Below are 16,754 nucleotides of genomic sequence, written 5' to 3' on the forward strand. Positions count from 1 at the left end.
TCCACCGCCACTGGATCCACAACTTTGCACCCACTGATTTGTGACTTTTCTGCATTTTGCATCATTGCATGTGTTGCAATGATGTATCTGAAGAGGGATTTATGGAATAGTCTAGGACTTATGGGTTAATACTGGACTTATGGACTTGACCAGCAGTGGGCTGGGATGTTTTAATATACAATTACTCTTTGATATAAAGCTATTTCTTATAAATATATGAGTGTCTCTGGATTTGTTTCTCTAGTCAACTCTGTTTAAAACACCCACTTCTTTTGTTTTTAATCATTTTATTAGGGGCTCATACAACTTATCACAATCCATACATACATCAATTGTGTAAAGCACATTTGTACATTCGTTACCCTCATCATTCTCAAAACATTTGCTCTCCACTTAAGCCCCTGGCACCAGCTCCTCATTCATCCCCCTGCCTCCCCTTGATAATTCATAAATTATAATTTTGTCATATCTTACACTGTCCAACGGCTCCCTTCACCCACTTTTTTGTTGTCCGTCCCCCAGGGAGGGGATTATATGCAGATCCTTACAATCAATTTCCCCTTTTCACCCCATCCTCCCTCCACCCTCCCAGTATTGCCACTCTCAACACTGGTCCTGAAGGGATCATCCGCCCTGGATTCCCTGTGTTCCTATCTGTACCAGTGTAACACACCCACTTCTAAGGAACATTCTTACATTTCTTCTAAGGCTAATTTGTGTGATTTTCTGAAAGTTCACGTTATTTTCTATATTCTTTTCCAACATTACAATTTTCATGCATCAATTCTTTCTTTTCCATTGTCTAGCTTTCATGTGGCTATGAGGAAACTAAAAAGATCATAGCTTGGGTCAGACACATAAATCACAAAATGATACAAATTTTAAAAATATTTTATAGGAATATTTTGCAGAAGTTTTGTCCAATGCAATGTATCATTTGATTTCTGGTCTGATGCTCCCAGGAACATCATTCTTTTTTTTTGGACATCATTCTTGATCCAAGAAAAAGGAAATAATAATACAAAAGGAAAAAAACAAACAAGTTCAATTTTTTCTCTTCCTTTACCATGACGTGGGTTTTTATTTCATATTGACTAGGGCATAGTAATCAGAAGTGGTAAACATTTTGGAAAACAGGCATTCTCAAAATGTAATTGAGGCAAACAAATTTTTCAAAGTATCCACAGGATAATTAGAAATATATAGCAAATGTTCTAAAGAGACCCTTTGCTATTTCCATTCCATTTTGAGGTACTCCAAAGGTGATAATAAAAGATGTAGAAAATTTCATAACTGAAGGGATGCTCACTATATGATATAGTAGCAAAAATTAAAACAATTAAATCTGTTAAGAATAGAGAATAGGTTAAATATGTTTGTGTCCATTTTATGCAGTGATTAAAAATAAATGATGACATAAAGTAATTGGATTCTGTGGCAAAGTGCTCAAAACAAATTAAAATTAGGTCATACAGCAATGTCTGATCCAAAAGAAAAATGTACACATATAAATGTAATTGGCTCCATTTTTGATGTTTAATGGCTGACGGTTTTCACCATCCTTTCTCTTCCACCCACATCTGAACAAGCTAAGAAGAAAGCTTGGGTGCTCCTTCCTTGGTGCCAGCCTAAGTTCAGACAACACAAGTTCCGACCCATGCACAAAAGGACCCTCACTTCGAACCACCTAAGACCTCATACTAGTTATTCCTCCCTATTACCTAAGGCCATTCTGGACATCTTTGAGAAACTATCCTGCTTTCCCATAAAGCCTCATTATGTGAGCAATAAACTTTTTATACCCTCTCAATGTGTGTGTACAATCATCAGTCTCAACATCTGAACCAAGTCTAGTTTGGGGGGAATCCATTCAATCTCTATGAAGTGACTAAAACAGTAAAGCAAAGGGGGAAATGGAAGGGCATTTGCTGGTAGAGATTTGGCTAAATTATTTTCTTTCCTGTTCTTCTTGCTATTTTCTAAAATTCCTATAAAGCTCCTACTTACCTGAGAAAACCACTTAATCTTAAGTATCACAAAAATTTGAAAATAAAGCCAGTTTCTCAAGTATCAGTTACAAGGGACCAACCCTCATCTCACAGGAGTTCAACACCAACAGGGAGACCTATTTGTACTAGACCTGGTGAATACAGCAAAAGTAATAGGGTCAGGAATAAGATACATGGAATTCAGAATAATTTTAATATTTTAAAACTTTCTTCTAGAATTTTGGGAATGACAAACTATTTCAGCTAAGAACATTGAGAAGATCTCCCATCTCTCATTCAGGATATCTTCCAAATAAAGGAGTATATTTTGTTTTGAATTGCTGTTACCATTATCTAATATAATTATTATCTACTTAAGGCTCTTTCTTTCCCACTAGACAATGAGCTTTTGGATATCTGTCCTATTTCTTAAGCAGCCTGATAGCCCGGTGGGTTAGGTATTGGGCTGTGTGTTAGTCCAGGTAGACTACAGAAGCAAATTCAGAGACATATGTGTATAAGAAAGAGCTTTATATATAAGAGCAATTGAATATTGAGAAAACATCTCAGCCCAGTGCAGATCAAGTCCGTAAGTCTGATATTAGCCCATATATCCAATACCTATCTTTAAAATCCTCTTCAGACTCACGAAACACATTGCAATGATGCCAAATGCAGGAAGACCACAAGTCAGTGGGTGGGAAGCCTTGTGGGTCCAGTGGTATTGTAAGCATCTCAGCGCTGGCAGGACTCTCCATGTGGCTCCTTCAGTTCAAGGCACTAGCATAGTTCCATGTGTCTTGTTAGCTGCAATGTCTCCCAGGGAGTGAGGTGAGAGAGTGTCTCCCATCTTGAAGGAATAATATAGGAGTTCCCAGAATCCTCAGAAGGCCATACCCACATAGAGGCCTCTTGACTATGACTTGATTGACAGGCTAGACTCCGCCCCTTCACTCTTAATCCTCTTAAATTGACAAACGATTATATAACTATCACAGGCTGCTAACCACAAGGTAAGCAGTTCAAACACACCAGTTGTTCTGTGGGAGAAAGATGAGGTTATCTGCTCCCTTAAAGATTTATAGTCTTGGAAACCCCATTAGGGTTGCTATGAGTTGTAATGATTTCAATGGCAGTGGGTTTTCAATGTTTTCCTATTTGTTAATCATCACTTTTACTGCATATGAAGTATAACCCCCTGCTAGTTACACATGGAAACAGTAGATTGCAGATAGTAATTTCAGCCTGTATGCTGCAGACATGCATACATAAAATTATTCTCTCATTATTTACAGCATTTATATGTAGGAAGTGTTAGTATAACAGGTTAAAAACTTTCCTTTTTTGGAAGATAATATTTGTATTATCTTTACTTTTTTAATAAAATATTACTTCTAATTTTAATTAGTCACAGGTATCAATAGAAAGACAATGTTTCCTGCTCAAGAGTTTAAACCAAAGGCTAGACAAGAAAAGGGATCAGTTGGCAAACAAGACTCTGAAATGTATTTTAGAGCAACAGAACAGACATAGAAACTTTTGTTGCTGTTATTCTGAGATATTAGCACAATTTTAATGACAGTACAACTCTTTTTAATGTTTAAACTCTTGAAATGTATGGTATTTGAATTATATGTCAATAAAACTGGAAGAAAAAATAAAGAGGGCCAACTGAACCTGGAATTGCAACTCACTGGCAATGACAAGAATGAACTTCCGGGGAGGAGACGAGCCAGTCAGGGTGTGATGTAGCAACGATGAAACGTACAACTTTCCTCTAGTTCCTAAATGCTTCCTCCTCCCCACTATCATGATCCCAATTCTACCTTGCAAGTCTGGCTAGACCAGAGGATGTACACTAGTACAGACAGGAACTGGAAACACAGGGAATCCAGGGCGGATGATCCCTTTAGGGCCAGAGAGTGGCAATACCGGGAGGGTGGAGGGAGGGTGGGGTAGAAAGGGGGAACTGATTACAGGGATCTACATGTGACCTCCTCCCTGGGGGACTGACCACAGAAAAGTGGGTGAAGGGAGCCATCGGACAGTGTAAGATATGACAAAATTATAATTTATAAATTATCAAGGGTTCATCAAGGGGAGGCAGGGGGATAAATGAAGAGCTGGTGCCAGGGGCTTAAGTGGAGAGCAAATGTTTTGAGAATGATGAGAGTAACGAATGTACAAATGTACTTTACACAACTGATGTATGGATTGTGATGAGTGGTATGAGCCCCCAATAGATTAAAAAAAATTAACCTCAAAACCAGGAAAACAATTAGGAAAATTTGAATAAAGGACATTAGGTAATAAAAACCAATGTTATGTTATGATTCAGTACACATTTTTCCCCTCTGCTAGGTGAACACAGAACAACTCCTTCTAAGTTAGTGCACCTAGTGGCGTCACCTGGCAAGGTTCTCTCTGGTCGCAGTGAATTTTTTCATGAAAGCAGTATTGCTCAAACCTCATTTATGCGGCTGTGAAATTTTCTTTCCTGGTCAGGAAAAATGCCACAGAAACTGTTGTGATGTTGAACACAGCTCATAAGGACAGCGATGTAGGAAAAACTAAAGCGTATGAGTGGTTTTCTCATTTCAAAAAAGGTGAAATGTCAACTGATGACAAATCTCCTTTTGAACTTCCATCAACTTTCCCAATGGATGAAAATGTCAACTTGTAGTACATTTGGAGTTCGATCCACCAGGTCAGACTGTCAATCAAGCTTTCTATTTAGAGATTCTGAAAAGATTGTTTAACAGTGTGTGACAAAAAAAGGCCTGATTGTGACAGACTGGGGACAGCTTTTGCCACCACAACAATGCACCTGCTCACACAGCCATCTCAGTGTGCCAGGTTCGGACAAAAAACAGCATCCCTCTCTTGTCCCATGTACCCTACTTACCTGACCTTGCTTTGTGAAACTACTTCTTGTTTCTATGAATGCAGAGGGACATGAAAGGACAGCAGTTTGACAGCACAGAAGAGATGAAGAATAAAATGAGGCAGGTGCTGTCAGTCATCCAAACAGATGAGCTTGAAAAACATTTCCAAGAATGGAATTGCAGATTTGATAAATGTATTAAGTGTAATGGAGAGTACTTTGAAGGTGATAAGGTTGTTTTATTAAAAAAATTAAATATACAGCTTTTGAGGAAGGGGGAAATTCTGTTTTTGTGGGGAGTACCCCCTCATATTTTTGCAACTTACCCTCAAAATGATTTGATAAAGAAAACGTAAAACTTAACACATGGAAATTCTAGGTTATATGAAAAATTTGCTATTACACAATTTTTCTGGGAAAAAAAGGAAGAAATTTAATGCAGTGTTTTGTTGTGTTGTATACAGGGTGTCTGTGAGTCAGAACCTGCTCAACAGCACCTAACCATAAAAACAACATGGGGTGACAACATTGTACTAATTTTTTTTAAGAAATCATTTACTGGGGGCTCTTACAGCTCTCATAACAATCCATACAGCCATCCATCCATTGTGTCAAGCATTGTGTCAAGCCATCATCCTTTTCAAAACTTATTCTTTCAAAAAACAAAACAAAAAACCATTCTTTCAACTTGAGCCCTTGGTATCAGTTCCTCATTTTTTCCTCCCTCCCCCACCTTCATGAACTTTGATAAATCATAAATTATTATTTTCCTATCTTATACCGTCTGCTGTCTCCCTCACCCATGTTTCTGTGTTCGCCACCCTGGAGGTAGGGGCGTGTTATACATTGATCATTTCAGTTGGTTTTCCCTTTCTCCCCACACCGTCCTCCTACCCTCATGATTTCGCTACTCCCATAACTGTGCCTGAGGAGTTTCGCTGACCTGAATTTGTGTGTTGAAATCTCTTAATCTGTACCAGTGAACATGCTCTGGTCTAGCTGGATTTTCAAGGTAGAGATAGGGTCATGATAATGTGGGGAAGAAGCATTAAAGAACTAGAGGAATGTTGTATGTTTTGTCGGTGCTATACTGGACCTTGGCTGGCTCATCCCTTCCCTGTGACCTTTCTGTGAGGGGATTTCCAATTGTCTACAGATGGGTTTTGGGTCTCCACAATATCCCCCCTCTTTTGCATTGATATGACATAAGTTTATTGATCTTAAACTCAACAGAGGATATTTTTCCAGTACTGGGAAGGGGTCAAGACACTAGGCTATATAAAGCAAGGCAAGCAGAGTAAACCCACATATTTCATACCTCCCAACATAGCTTATACATGAGACCAAGTTACCAGGGGCTAGGAACATCAAGTCAGGGTATGTTCATATATTAAAGTAGTTTGGAACTGAAAGATCCAGATGACAATATAATATCATAAATATTTTTCAGAAAATAAGTTCACTTGCACACTGGCAAACAACATGTTTATAAGCATATCTTGTATATCTTACCTGACTATAAATAGTGGATCCCCAAGCACAGGCTTTACTGTGGGGTCAAGACAGCAGCAGGGAGGCGCCAGCAAGCTTCCCTCATGAGGCTTTGGGTAGCTTAATCTAAATCCTTTATGGGTTGAACACAGCATGGATAAAGTGTGTGCCCTAAATTCTGAATCCAATTGAATATAATCTTGCCATTGAAAAGTTTACACTCTTACCTCTCTATGACATAAAAGTTGTCTCCATCATCTCCTTGGTCAATGACATGCTCATCAACTTTCACTATCCTTTCAAACATGGCATCGAGGACTTGAGAAAGCTGTTCCTACAGGGTGCACATGAAAAGCAAAGATGGTGTTTACAGTTGATGTAATACTGGCTATGGTGACCTCTAGGAGAGTGAGCAGCACAGTGACTAAGAACTCTATCGCAAACCAGAAAGTCAGCCATTCAAAACCACCTGCACTTTCCTATGGAACAAAGATGTGGCCACCTGCTTCTCTAAAGAGCACAGTCTTGCAAACTCTATGAGGTGGCTCCCTCTGTCCTATAGGGTCGATAGGAGTCAACTTCAATACGATAGAAACTGGCTTGGTTTGGTTTTAAAATGATATCATGACACCCAAATGCAAGACGTGATCCAGGATTGGAAGACCAAATCAAAAAGCTACAGGAAACTTTATTGGGAATGTTAAGAAAAATCTGATTATACCTATCTTAAGTGACGTTACATACCAATGTCAAATTTCTTGGGTTTTATAATGATATTATACTAATGTAAGAAAATATCCTTGGAGAGCAAATGCTTTGAGAGTGATGAGGGCAAAGAATGTACAGACGTGCTTTATACAATTGATGTATGTATATGTGTGGATTGTGATAAGAGTTGTATGAGCCCCTAATAAAATGTAAAAAGAAAAAAAAAGAAAATGATTAGGGCAAAGAATGTACAGATGTGCTTTATACAATTGATGTATGTATATGCATGGATTGTGATAAGAGTTGTATGAGCCCCTAATAAAATGTTTAAAAAAAAAAAAAGAAAATATCCTTGTTCTTGGAAAACATTTAAAAATGTTTATTGATGAAGAGATGACATGGCTCCACATTTATAAATGTCTCAGAATAACAATAACAATAGTTTATGTGCTGCTCTGTTGTTCTACTCAAATAAATACATAAGTACTCACAAAAAATAAGAAAAAATGTGGCAAAATGTTAATAACCAGTTAGTCTAGATAAAAGACAGTTGGTATCTATGGTACCATTATTTTAATTTTTCTACAAATTGGAAATTCTGAGTGCAGAAATTTAAGAATTGGCTTTTGAAAACTGAAATAAACATACTGACCCAAGAGGCTAAAATTACAAAGACCAACAACACATGTTGTTAAGAACATGAAAAAATTGCAAATCTCAAGACAGTAAAATGCCATAGCCTATCCAAATAACACATACACTCTATGCTTTTTACCAGTGCACATTGCTCCAGCTTCCTGTGCTACTTTCATTAGATGCTATTCTTTGAAGTATATTATGCAGGTGTTTTATTTACATGGGTGTGTAATTTTCAGGATAACAAGGCAATTACCTTGAAATTTTTGGCACATTCTTATGAAATTTAAATATACATGGGTGAGTCAAAAAGGACTGGTATAAAAAAATCATAAAAAGGGCACTTTTATACCAAAACATGAAGTTAATGTTCCTCAACATATCCTCCATCTAGGTTTATACACTTCTTTTTTTGGGGGGGGGGGCAAAGGTTCTATACATTTCTGAAGGCTATGTTCCTATCTTTCTAACTAACCCTTCCCCCAAAGAATTCTCTGTTCTTTGATTCAGACCATGTCAAAATGGAAAGTTGTGGCATCCAAGAAGAGAATCAGATCGTATTCCTCTTAGATGCTCTTTGAGTTTGAGGGCTAAAAAGAAGTCAGAGGTGTCAGATCAGGGAAGTAAGGGGATGTGGTAAGGTTTCCTACAGAAAGGCTTGAAGGATAGATAGCCCTTTGCTATCTTAGGAGAACAAGCAGGTGCACTGGAAAACAAATTCCTCAGCACAGCTTTATTGGCCTTTGTTTCAACAATGTTTTCAATTTCCTAAAACTTGTTCCTAATACATCCCTATAATGACCCCGTGTATTCTGAGAAAATCGACCCAGACAAGCCCCTTCGAGCTGATGTCTCGCTGCTGTGAATTTAACCAACAGATTCCCTCAGAAAATAACGTTCTGGTTGGGCTTTGTTCTCTGGATCCTATTGGTAAATCCTAAGCCAGGGCTCTACACACACACACCCATTCTCAAGAGATGTTCCACCCCTTCTGTCTTCCCTGAGAAGCCACCTTTCTGAAGGATAAACTACTATAAGTGAAGACAATTCCACACTGACATCCTTGGAGAAACCAACCTCTTTGCAACAAACATGCAGACTAAGCCAGAATCAGACAGACTGCGCGCTTTCTTGCAAAGACCAAATCGCATGGCATTTTCCCTTATCTCGAAGAAAGCACCCAACTGCCTCCCCAAAATAGCCTCCCCTGAATACTAAGTCACCTGAAAAGCTGTGTCTTGGTAATGGTGGTGGACACAATGACAGGATTTAATGAATATGTATCTAAAATTTTATGCCTATTTGTGGTTATAAAGCTAACAGACAAAACAAATTTTTAAAAAAATCAACGTTACCTGATCAAGATTTTTAAAAAGGAGAATATCTTTGCAAGCTTCCTGAAGTCTGCATCTCTGTTCATCAGTTTTGGGATGAATCACCTGTCAAAACAAATAATACCAGGAAATTAAATAATTCAACTTTAAAATCATTCAAAGATAAATTGATATATTTCTTTCCCCTCAAACATGGGAAGATAAAAGCATTCTTAACTATAATTTTAATTCTACATAAATTCCAAGCAGTACCCTGAACATGGAAGGGCAATATGATATAGGGGGATGTGAAGAGAGCCAAGCTGTGTGGCTGGCCACTGATGGAGAAGCTCAGGATCCTTACGGAAAAAACAAGGGTGATAGATTTGTTCACGCAACAAATACTGAGCACCTACTAAGTGAAAGGCACTGTCCTCGCTCTGGGAACACAGCAGACAAAACCACTCACTCTCACATTGAATAAATACACAAAATATGTTAACCAGTGATACAAGTATCCCTGTGTAGGTGAGGTCTTTCAGAGAAGGTGACATTTGTGTAAAGATAGGAGGGAGAAAGGGATAAGTCATGTGGATACTCCTCCCTGTGGGAATAGCACTCTGAGGAGCAGGGTTAGCAAATGACAACAAGGCCTTAGATGGGAGCTGAGTTGCGTATTTGTGTGACCCCCAGGAGACCAGTGTTGCTGATGTAGACTAAGAGGGAAGGTCAGATAACACTACCTTTGGGGTGGCACAGGGATGGTAACCTGACAAGAGTGCACTGAGACTGAAGGAAGGCTGGCGCTTTTCTCTAGTGACCAGGGGCCATTGGAGAGTTCTGACTGAGGGAATAAAGGAACCTGACTACTGTTTGAGGAGCACCACACTGGCTGCTGAGGGAAGAACAGCCGGGCGAGAGGCCAGAGTGGAAGCGAGGAGACTGTGATCACTCAGTGACAGAAGGCAGTGGTTTGGAATAAGGTTGTTGCTATGAAGGTGCTGAGATGAAATGGAATGCTGCCTTTGCTGAAAGACTGCATACGGGGTAAGAATGAGAAGAGTTCAAGATAATTCCAAAGTTTTGCACTAGAATCAGGCTGGGGATGACTGTGGGTGGAGAAGAATATTTAAAGAGAAATAATCAAGAGTTCATGCTAAGTTTGAGTTGTCTACTGACATCTACGTGGAAAAAGTGAGTGGCATGAGCTAGATGTGATGAGGACGACATGAGTTAACAGAGTGTTTAGAATAGTTAGTAGGTGTTTAAAACTATTATTCTTCCTATTTTTATAGCTACTCAACAACTGCTGAATTAGAAAAAAAAAGTTTGACCAAACTCCTTCCCAAGTTTCATCTTCATTTGAGAAAAAAATTTATTATTAAATCTGTTAGGAACAAGTCAACAATGTTAAGTATTTTAAATTTAATATTACAAATTAACAAAAGCTGTATTTTAATTTTCAAAAGTCATAAACAATTTTATAATAGCCAAAAAATTAAAATGTCTTCATCTCTATGTCTATGCTATTCACATAAGAGCATTTTGAGAAGGTCTCAGAAAATTTTCACAGGGTTCTCATTTTAATGCATACACGATTATTAAAATAAGCATTAAAAGATATTAAAGTTTATTTTATTTAATAACCAGTTATTTTCCTTTATAAAAGTACCATATGTTTACTGTATGAAAATTTGAAAAACTGATTAAAAAAATCAGAACTCCAAATCAGCAATAGTCCTCTCCCTCAAAAGCCACACTTTGCTTACAAACTGACAAGTGAACTTACAGGGCGGAGTAGAGCATCCCCTAGGGCTTCCCATTGTGGCTTTTTTTCTACTACTACTACTAAAAGGCTAGGGAGTCTGAACAATGTCTTTATTCAGCAGCTGCGTGCTTAGTACCACTCTGCCAGCAAGTCTCCTCAGTCCTATCACAAGCACTGTTAACTTCTGGGATACATATCTATTTCTAGATATAATTCTGTATTTTAAAATTATACTTCATTTTATAAAATGCTGTATAAAATGGCCCTCATGCATATAGCATTCCATGTCAGTAAACCTAGTACTGCCCCATCATTTTCAATACAGAGTCTCTGGATTGAACGGAATTTAAATGAATCCCTAATAATCTCTACTTTGGATCACTTAAGTTGTTTCCATTTTTCACTGTTATAATTTTGTCTTTATATCCTTGGGAAGGATTCAACTTTCAGGGATGAATTTTCATTCAGTCAACTGCTTAGTTGGTTTGATTATATTTAAGGTTCCCAACAGCTTTAGCTAAGCAACCCTTCGCACAAGGTCCTCAACTAGGGCTTTAATTTTTCTTAGTACTTACCAACCTGTTTAGTAGAGAATGGAATCTCCTTGATATTTTAACTTAAATTTATTTGCTTATCACCATAGTGATATGGTATGGGAGAAAGGAGGAGTCAATGGAGAATAATACCCCTGGCTGTAGTTCTTACCCTTGGATCAGTATCTTCCTCTTCCTCATCAGGATTGTAGGACTCAGCACAGACTAAATAAAAAGAGGAAAATGAATTGAACAGATGTAGGATTTTTAACTGGGAAAATAGGAAGTGAACATAATTTTCTTTTACTTACTGTTTCCTAAAGAAAACTGCTATGACCTTTTAAATTTCTTTTTTTCAATTCTTAAATATATTAAAAATTCAAAAACATCAGACATATTTTTAAGTGCTGAAAATCCAGCTCTTTACACATTAGTGATCCCCAAATAAGGCAGAGAGATTAAAACATATCATTTCATAAATCTGTGCTATTGGCAAGGACAAACAAGTACGTGCTGTCTCTATTGAGTTATGAAGACAGGGGTGGAAACTATTGAATATCATATATAAATATAGTGATATAAATCGGTTAGGATAGTTCAAAGTCATCATGTGCCTATATGTTATGAACAAGAATAAATTTAAAAGCAATATGCCTGCAGAAATGGTCTGTTATAATTCAACGATTTTTAAAATACTAACTTCATCATTATTTATAATAGCAAAATATGAGAAATCACGTAAGTACACATTTGAATAATGCAGCTATAAGTAAGAATGAAGGACAGTTCTACCCTGACCACTGGGGTCACTATAATTCAGAATCTGCTCAGCAACCACCACCAGCATTATTTATGAAGTTACGTGGATACAGAATGTACAAAAACCAATAGCCTTGGAGGCACTGGGGATCAGCTACCTAGCTGCTAACTAGAAAGTGGGCAGTTCAAACCCTCCAGCTATTCTGAAGAAAGATTAAGCTGTATGATTCCATAAAGATTTGCCGTCTGCGTCTGCCACACCGAGGCAAAACACTAAGGGGGTGCAACAGAACAGCAAGGGAATGGAGCGGCGAGATCCTCAGAGAATGCCAAAGATAGACTTTGGGGTCAGGAGTTGGTGCCCCGACAGACTGGACTAGAAAACACTCCTAAAGGCCAACAAACAGTCCTTGAATTAACTACAAGCTTTCCTTTCTTGTTGTGTTTTGTTGTATATTGTTGCTTGGTTTTGCTCTGTCTTGTTTTTGTGCATGTATTATCTCCACAGATCTGTCTAAATAAGATAGGCTGGATGAACAATCAGGAGGAGAAAACAACGGGATCGACAGTTCCAGGGGTATAAGGGAGAGGGGAGGTGGGAGGAAAGGAAGTGGTGTTAACAAGCCCAGGGACAAGGGAACAACAAGTGACCCAAATCTGTGATGAGGAGGGTGTAGGAGGCCAGGTAGGGTGTGATCAAGGGTAATGTAACCAAGAGGAATTACTGAAACCCAAATGAAGACTGAACATGATAGTAGAACAAGCGGAAAGTCAAAGGAAATAGAACTGGGAGGCAAAGGGCATTCATAGAGGTATAAATACAGGCATGTACATATGCAAATATATTTATATGAGGATGGGGCAATAGATCTATGTGCATATATTTATAGGTTTAGTATTAAGGTAGCAGAAGGACATTGGGCCTCCAATCAAGTACTCCCTCAATGCAAGAATACTTTATTCTATTAAACTGGCATTCTATGATGCTCACCTTCCTGACACAATTGCTGAAGACAAAGCGGGTGCATAAGCAAATGTGGTGAAGAAAACTGATGGTGCCCGGCTATCAAGAGAGATAGCTTCTGGGGTCTTAAAGGCTTGAAGGTAAACAAACGGCCATCTAGCTCAGAAGCAACAAAGCCCACATGAAAGAAGCACACTAGCCTGTGCGATCATGAGGTGTTGAAGGGATAAGGTATCAGGCATCATCAGAACAAAAAATTATATAATTGTGAATGAGGTGGGGGGATGCGGAGTAGAGATCCAAAGCCCATTTGGAGGCCACTGGACATCTCCTTACAGAAGGGTCTCGGGGAGGAGACAAGCCAGTCATCAGGGTGCGATGTAGCAACAATGAAACATACAACTGTCCTCTAGTTCCTAAATGTTTCCCACCACCCCCTCAACTATGATCCCAATTCTACCTTACAAATACGGCTACATCAGAGGATGCACACTGGCACAGATAGGAACTGGCAATACAGGGAATCCATGACAGATGATCATACCAGTAGTATGAGTGGTGATACTGGGAGGGTGGAGGGAAGATGGGTTGGAAAGAGGGAACCGATTACAAGGACCTACATATAACCACCTCCCTGGGGGACGGACAACAGAAAAGTGGTGAAGGGAGACGTCGGACAGTGTAAGATATGACAAAATAATAATTTATAAATTATCCAGGGTTCATGAGGGAGAGGGGAGTGGGGAGGGAGGGAAAAAATGAGCTGATGCCAGGGGTTAGGTGGAGGGCAAATGTTTTGAGGGCAATGAATGTACAAATGTGTTTTACACAACTGATGTATGTATGGATTGTGATAAGAGTTGTATGAGCCCCTAATAAAATGATGAAAAAATTTTTTAAAGAGATTTGCAGTCTCACACACAAAAAAAAGTAAAGAAAAAAAGAAGAGGAACTAACAAAAAAAGCAAAAAATACAAGATGTATAAGAGTATATTTATCAAACTACTTTCATGAGAAAAAAATACTCATATTGTCTGAAATAAACAAGGGAAATATAAGCCAGAAGGTAATGAAGTTGCTCTCTTCAATGAAGGTGAAAACAAGGAAAGAAGGATAGTAAAGGGAATTAAACATCTCTGGAGAATTAGAATATAGTTTTAAAAACCTACTGCCATTGAGCTGTTTATGACTAACAGCAACCCTATAAGACAGAGCAAAGGGATCAGTTATCAGGCATCAAAGAGCAAAAGATGGTATCATTGTGTGCTCATGTCCCCATAGGATCGCTGAAGACAAAGCGGGTGCATAAGCAAATGTGGTGAAGACAGCTGATGGAGTCTGGTTATCAAAAGATAATAGTGTCTGGGGTCTTAAAGGCTTGAAGGTAAACAAGCGGCTATCTAGCTCAGAAGCAACAAAGCCCACATGGAAGAAGCACACCAGCCTGTGTGATCATGAGTTGTTGAAAGAACCAGGTATCAGGCATCAAAGACCCAGAACAAAAAATTCTATCAGTGTGAATGAGAGGAGGGGGTGCAGAATGGAGACCCAAAGCCCATCTGTAGGCAACTGGACATCCCCTTACAGAAGGGGTCAGTCAGGGTGCGATGTAGCAACGATGAAACATACAACTTTCCTCTAGTCCTTTAATGCTTCCTCCCCCACCCAACCCCCATCATGATCCCAATTCTACCTTACAAATCAGCCTAGACCAGAGAATGTACACTGGTACAGATAAGAACTGGAAACACAGGGAATCCAGGACGGATGATCCCTTCAGGACCAGTGTTGAGAGTAGCAATACTGGGAGGGTGGATGGAAGGTGGGGTGGAAAGGGGGAACTGATTACAGGGGTCTACACAGAACCTCCTGACATAAGACAGTGTAAGATATGACAAAATAATAATTTATAAATTATCAAGGGTTCATGAAGGAGGGGGGTGTGGGGAAGAAGGGGCAAAAATGAGCTGATGCCAAGGGCTGAAGTGGAGAACAAATATTTTGAGAATGATGTGGGCAGCGAATATACAAATGTACTTTACACAACTGAAGTAAGTATGGATTGTGATAAGAGTTGTATGAGAAAAAAAAAGAAAAAAAAAGAGTTGTATGAGCCCCCAATAAAATGATTTTTTTTTAAAGTTGAAATCCTGGCCTCTATCCCTATGAATATAATATCATCTAGGAATAAAATGTTGTCATATTACTAAAGTCTTACCAGGTTAAATTGTTGTTTTAAACACAGTCACTTCTGAGAGCTAAAAAGAACAGGTTAGGCACAAAAACAAGCAAGCAGTCAAGGAGGACAGATGCTGCACGGAGACCACCAAGGAACGGAACAAAGCCTACAGTAACATTAGAAAAGTTGAGACAAAATTTTTTCCCCTAGTGAACAGAGAGCCTTCCTCTGGAGCTGGTGCCCAGAATCTGGACTTCTAGCCTCCTCTGAATTGGCATGGACTCAATGGCAGTGAGTTGTTTTTCTGTTTTGTTTTTGAGAAACCTTGAGAAAAAAATACATTATGTTCATTAAAGTCATGTTACAGAATTTCTATTATAGTAGCACTAAGAAACAGTGACCTTTATCCAGCCTATTCCAATGGTTATTCCTTGGTCCAGGGCTTCAAAATGTCTACTTAGAACAGGAGTGGAACTGTTTTGTCTTCCAAGGGCATTTGGATATTTACAACATCATTTGAGGGCCATACTAATCAAATATTTAATTAACTCATCCCTAGTGTGATGGCTTCTTTGGTGAAGCGTGTGATGTAGCTGGTATTGATAATTTCATGGGCTTTATAAGGCCCATAAGTTGACTCAGAATAATATATTTTTTAAGTTTCACTTTGGGAGATAGATGGGTATATGGGTGCTATGTGTTTGGTTTTTTTTGGGGGGGGTTACATTTTCTTTGGTCTGTGTAAGTATAAAAAATTTCATTTAAAAAGTTAGCCTTAAATGATGAGTGATAGGATTTTACTAATAATGATACATGTATTTTTACACTAAAAACACATTTTCTCCGTTTGCTTGCCAACTACTTCCTCACCCCAAGAGGTATTTTTGTAATTGAGCTATGCTAATTAAGGAATTTTTATATTGATATTTTTTTTAAATGGCATACCAGCCTTTATGAAAATACCTGATGAGATGGGGGATTAGACAAATAAATATAGAAGGCTTGTGATATTTGTAAATTACAACAGTCTTGTGCTAGCCTATTTCCAGGCTTGCTTTTCCTCTGATTTTGGAGTAAAATACTTGAACGAACAGTTTAGCTCAATTAGCAAATATTAATTATAGACTAAAGATATGACAAAAAGGAGCCATTTAAAAAGTATATATTTTTATTGACCTACCTTACTAATTCTGAAATATCCATTCACATATAGTTCTGTTGTGCAATCTCACTGGGTGAGGTTATTCAAATCCAATGCTATCAGCTCTTCAAAGGAGCTATTTTCATTTAAACTCTTAGTATGTTTTCTATTTGTGGAAAACATACCTTATTTTTCAAAACTGGCTTTGAATTTTATTTTGTTTTCACCTCTAGACTTACTTTCCCCCTGTCCCCCTTGCTTTTTTCCCCAGTCCCAAATTACTTTGCTTATTATCTCTGTAACAATCCATTTCTCAGTGACTCCTTGATTGGTACACCTCATGGTTTTACATGTCAGGGAGCTTGTCTCAGTACCCAAGTTCCATGAGGT

The 16,754-nt window shown here is 38.4% G+C and overlaps 1 protein-coding gene across 1 annotated transcript in view; it reads right to left on the reverse strand.

Moving 5' to 3' along the window:
- PRKAR2A (protein kinase cAMP-dependent type II regulatory subunit alpha) overlaps window positions 1–16,754 on the reverse strand; it is a 99,883-nt gene that overhangs the window by 27,450 nt on the left and 55,679 nt on the right. The window contains exons 3-5 of the mRNA XM_075547314.1: window positions 11,494–11,546; window positions 9,063–9,146; window positions 6,591–6,697 (exon numbers count right to left, since the gene is read on the reverse strand). Of these exons, the coding sequence (XP_075403429.1) occupies window positions 6,591–6,697; window positions 9,063–9,146; window positions 11,494–11,546 (244 nt within the window). The remainder of the gene's footprint in view (window positions 1–6,590; window positions 6,698–9,062; window positions 9,147–11,493; window positions 11,547–16,754) is intronic.

The sequence above is a fragment of the Tenrec ecaudatus genome, chromosome 4 (assembly GCF_050624435.1).
Source record: "Tenrec ecaudatus isolate mTenEca1 chromosome 4, mTenEca1.hap1, whole genome shotgun sequence".
Classification (NCBI taxonomy): Eukaryota; Metazoa; Chordata; class Mammalia; order Afrosoricida; family Tenrecidae; genus Tenrec; species Tenrec ecaudatus.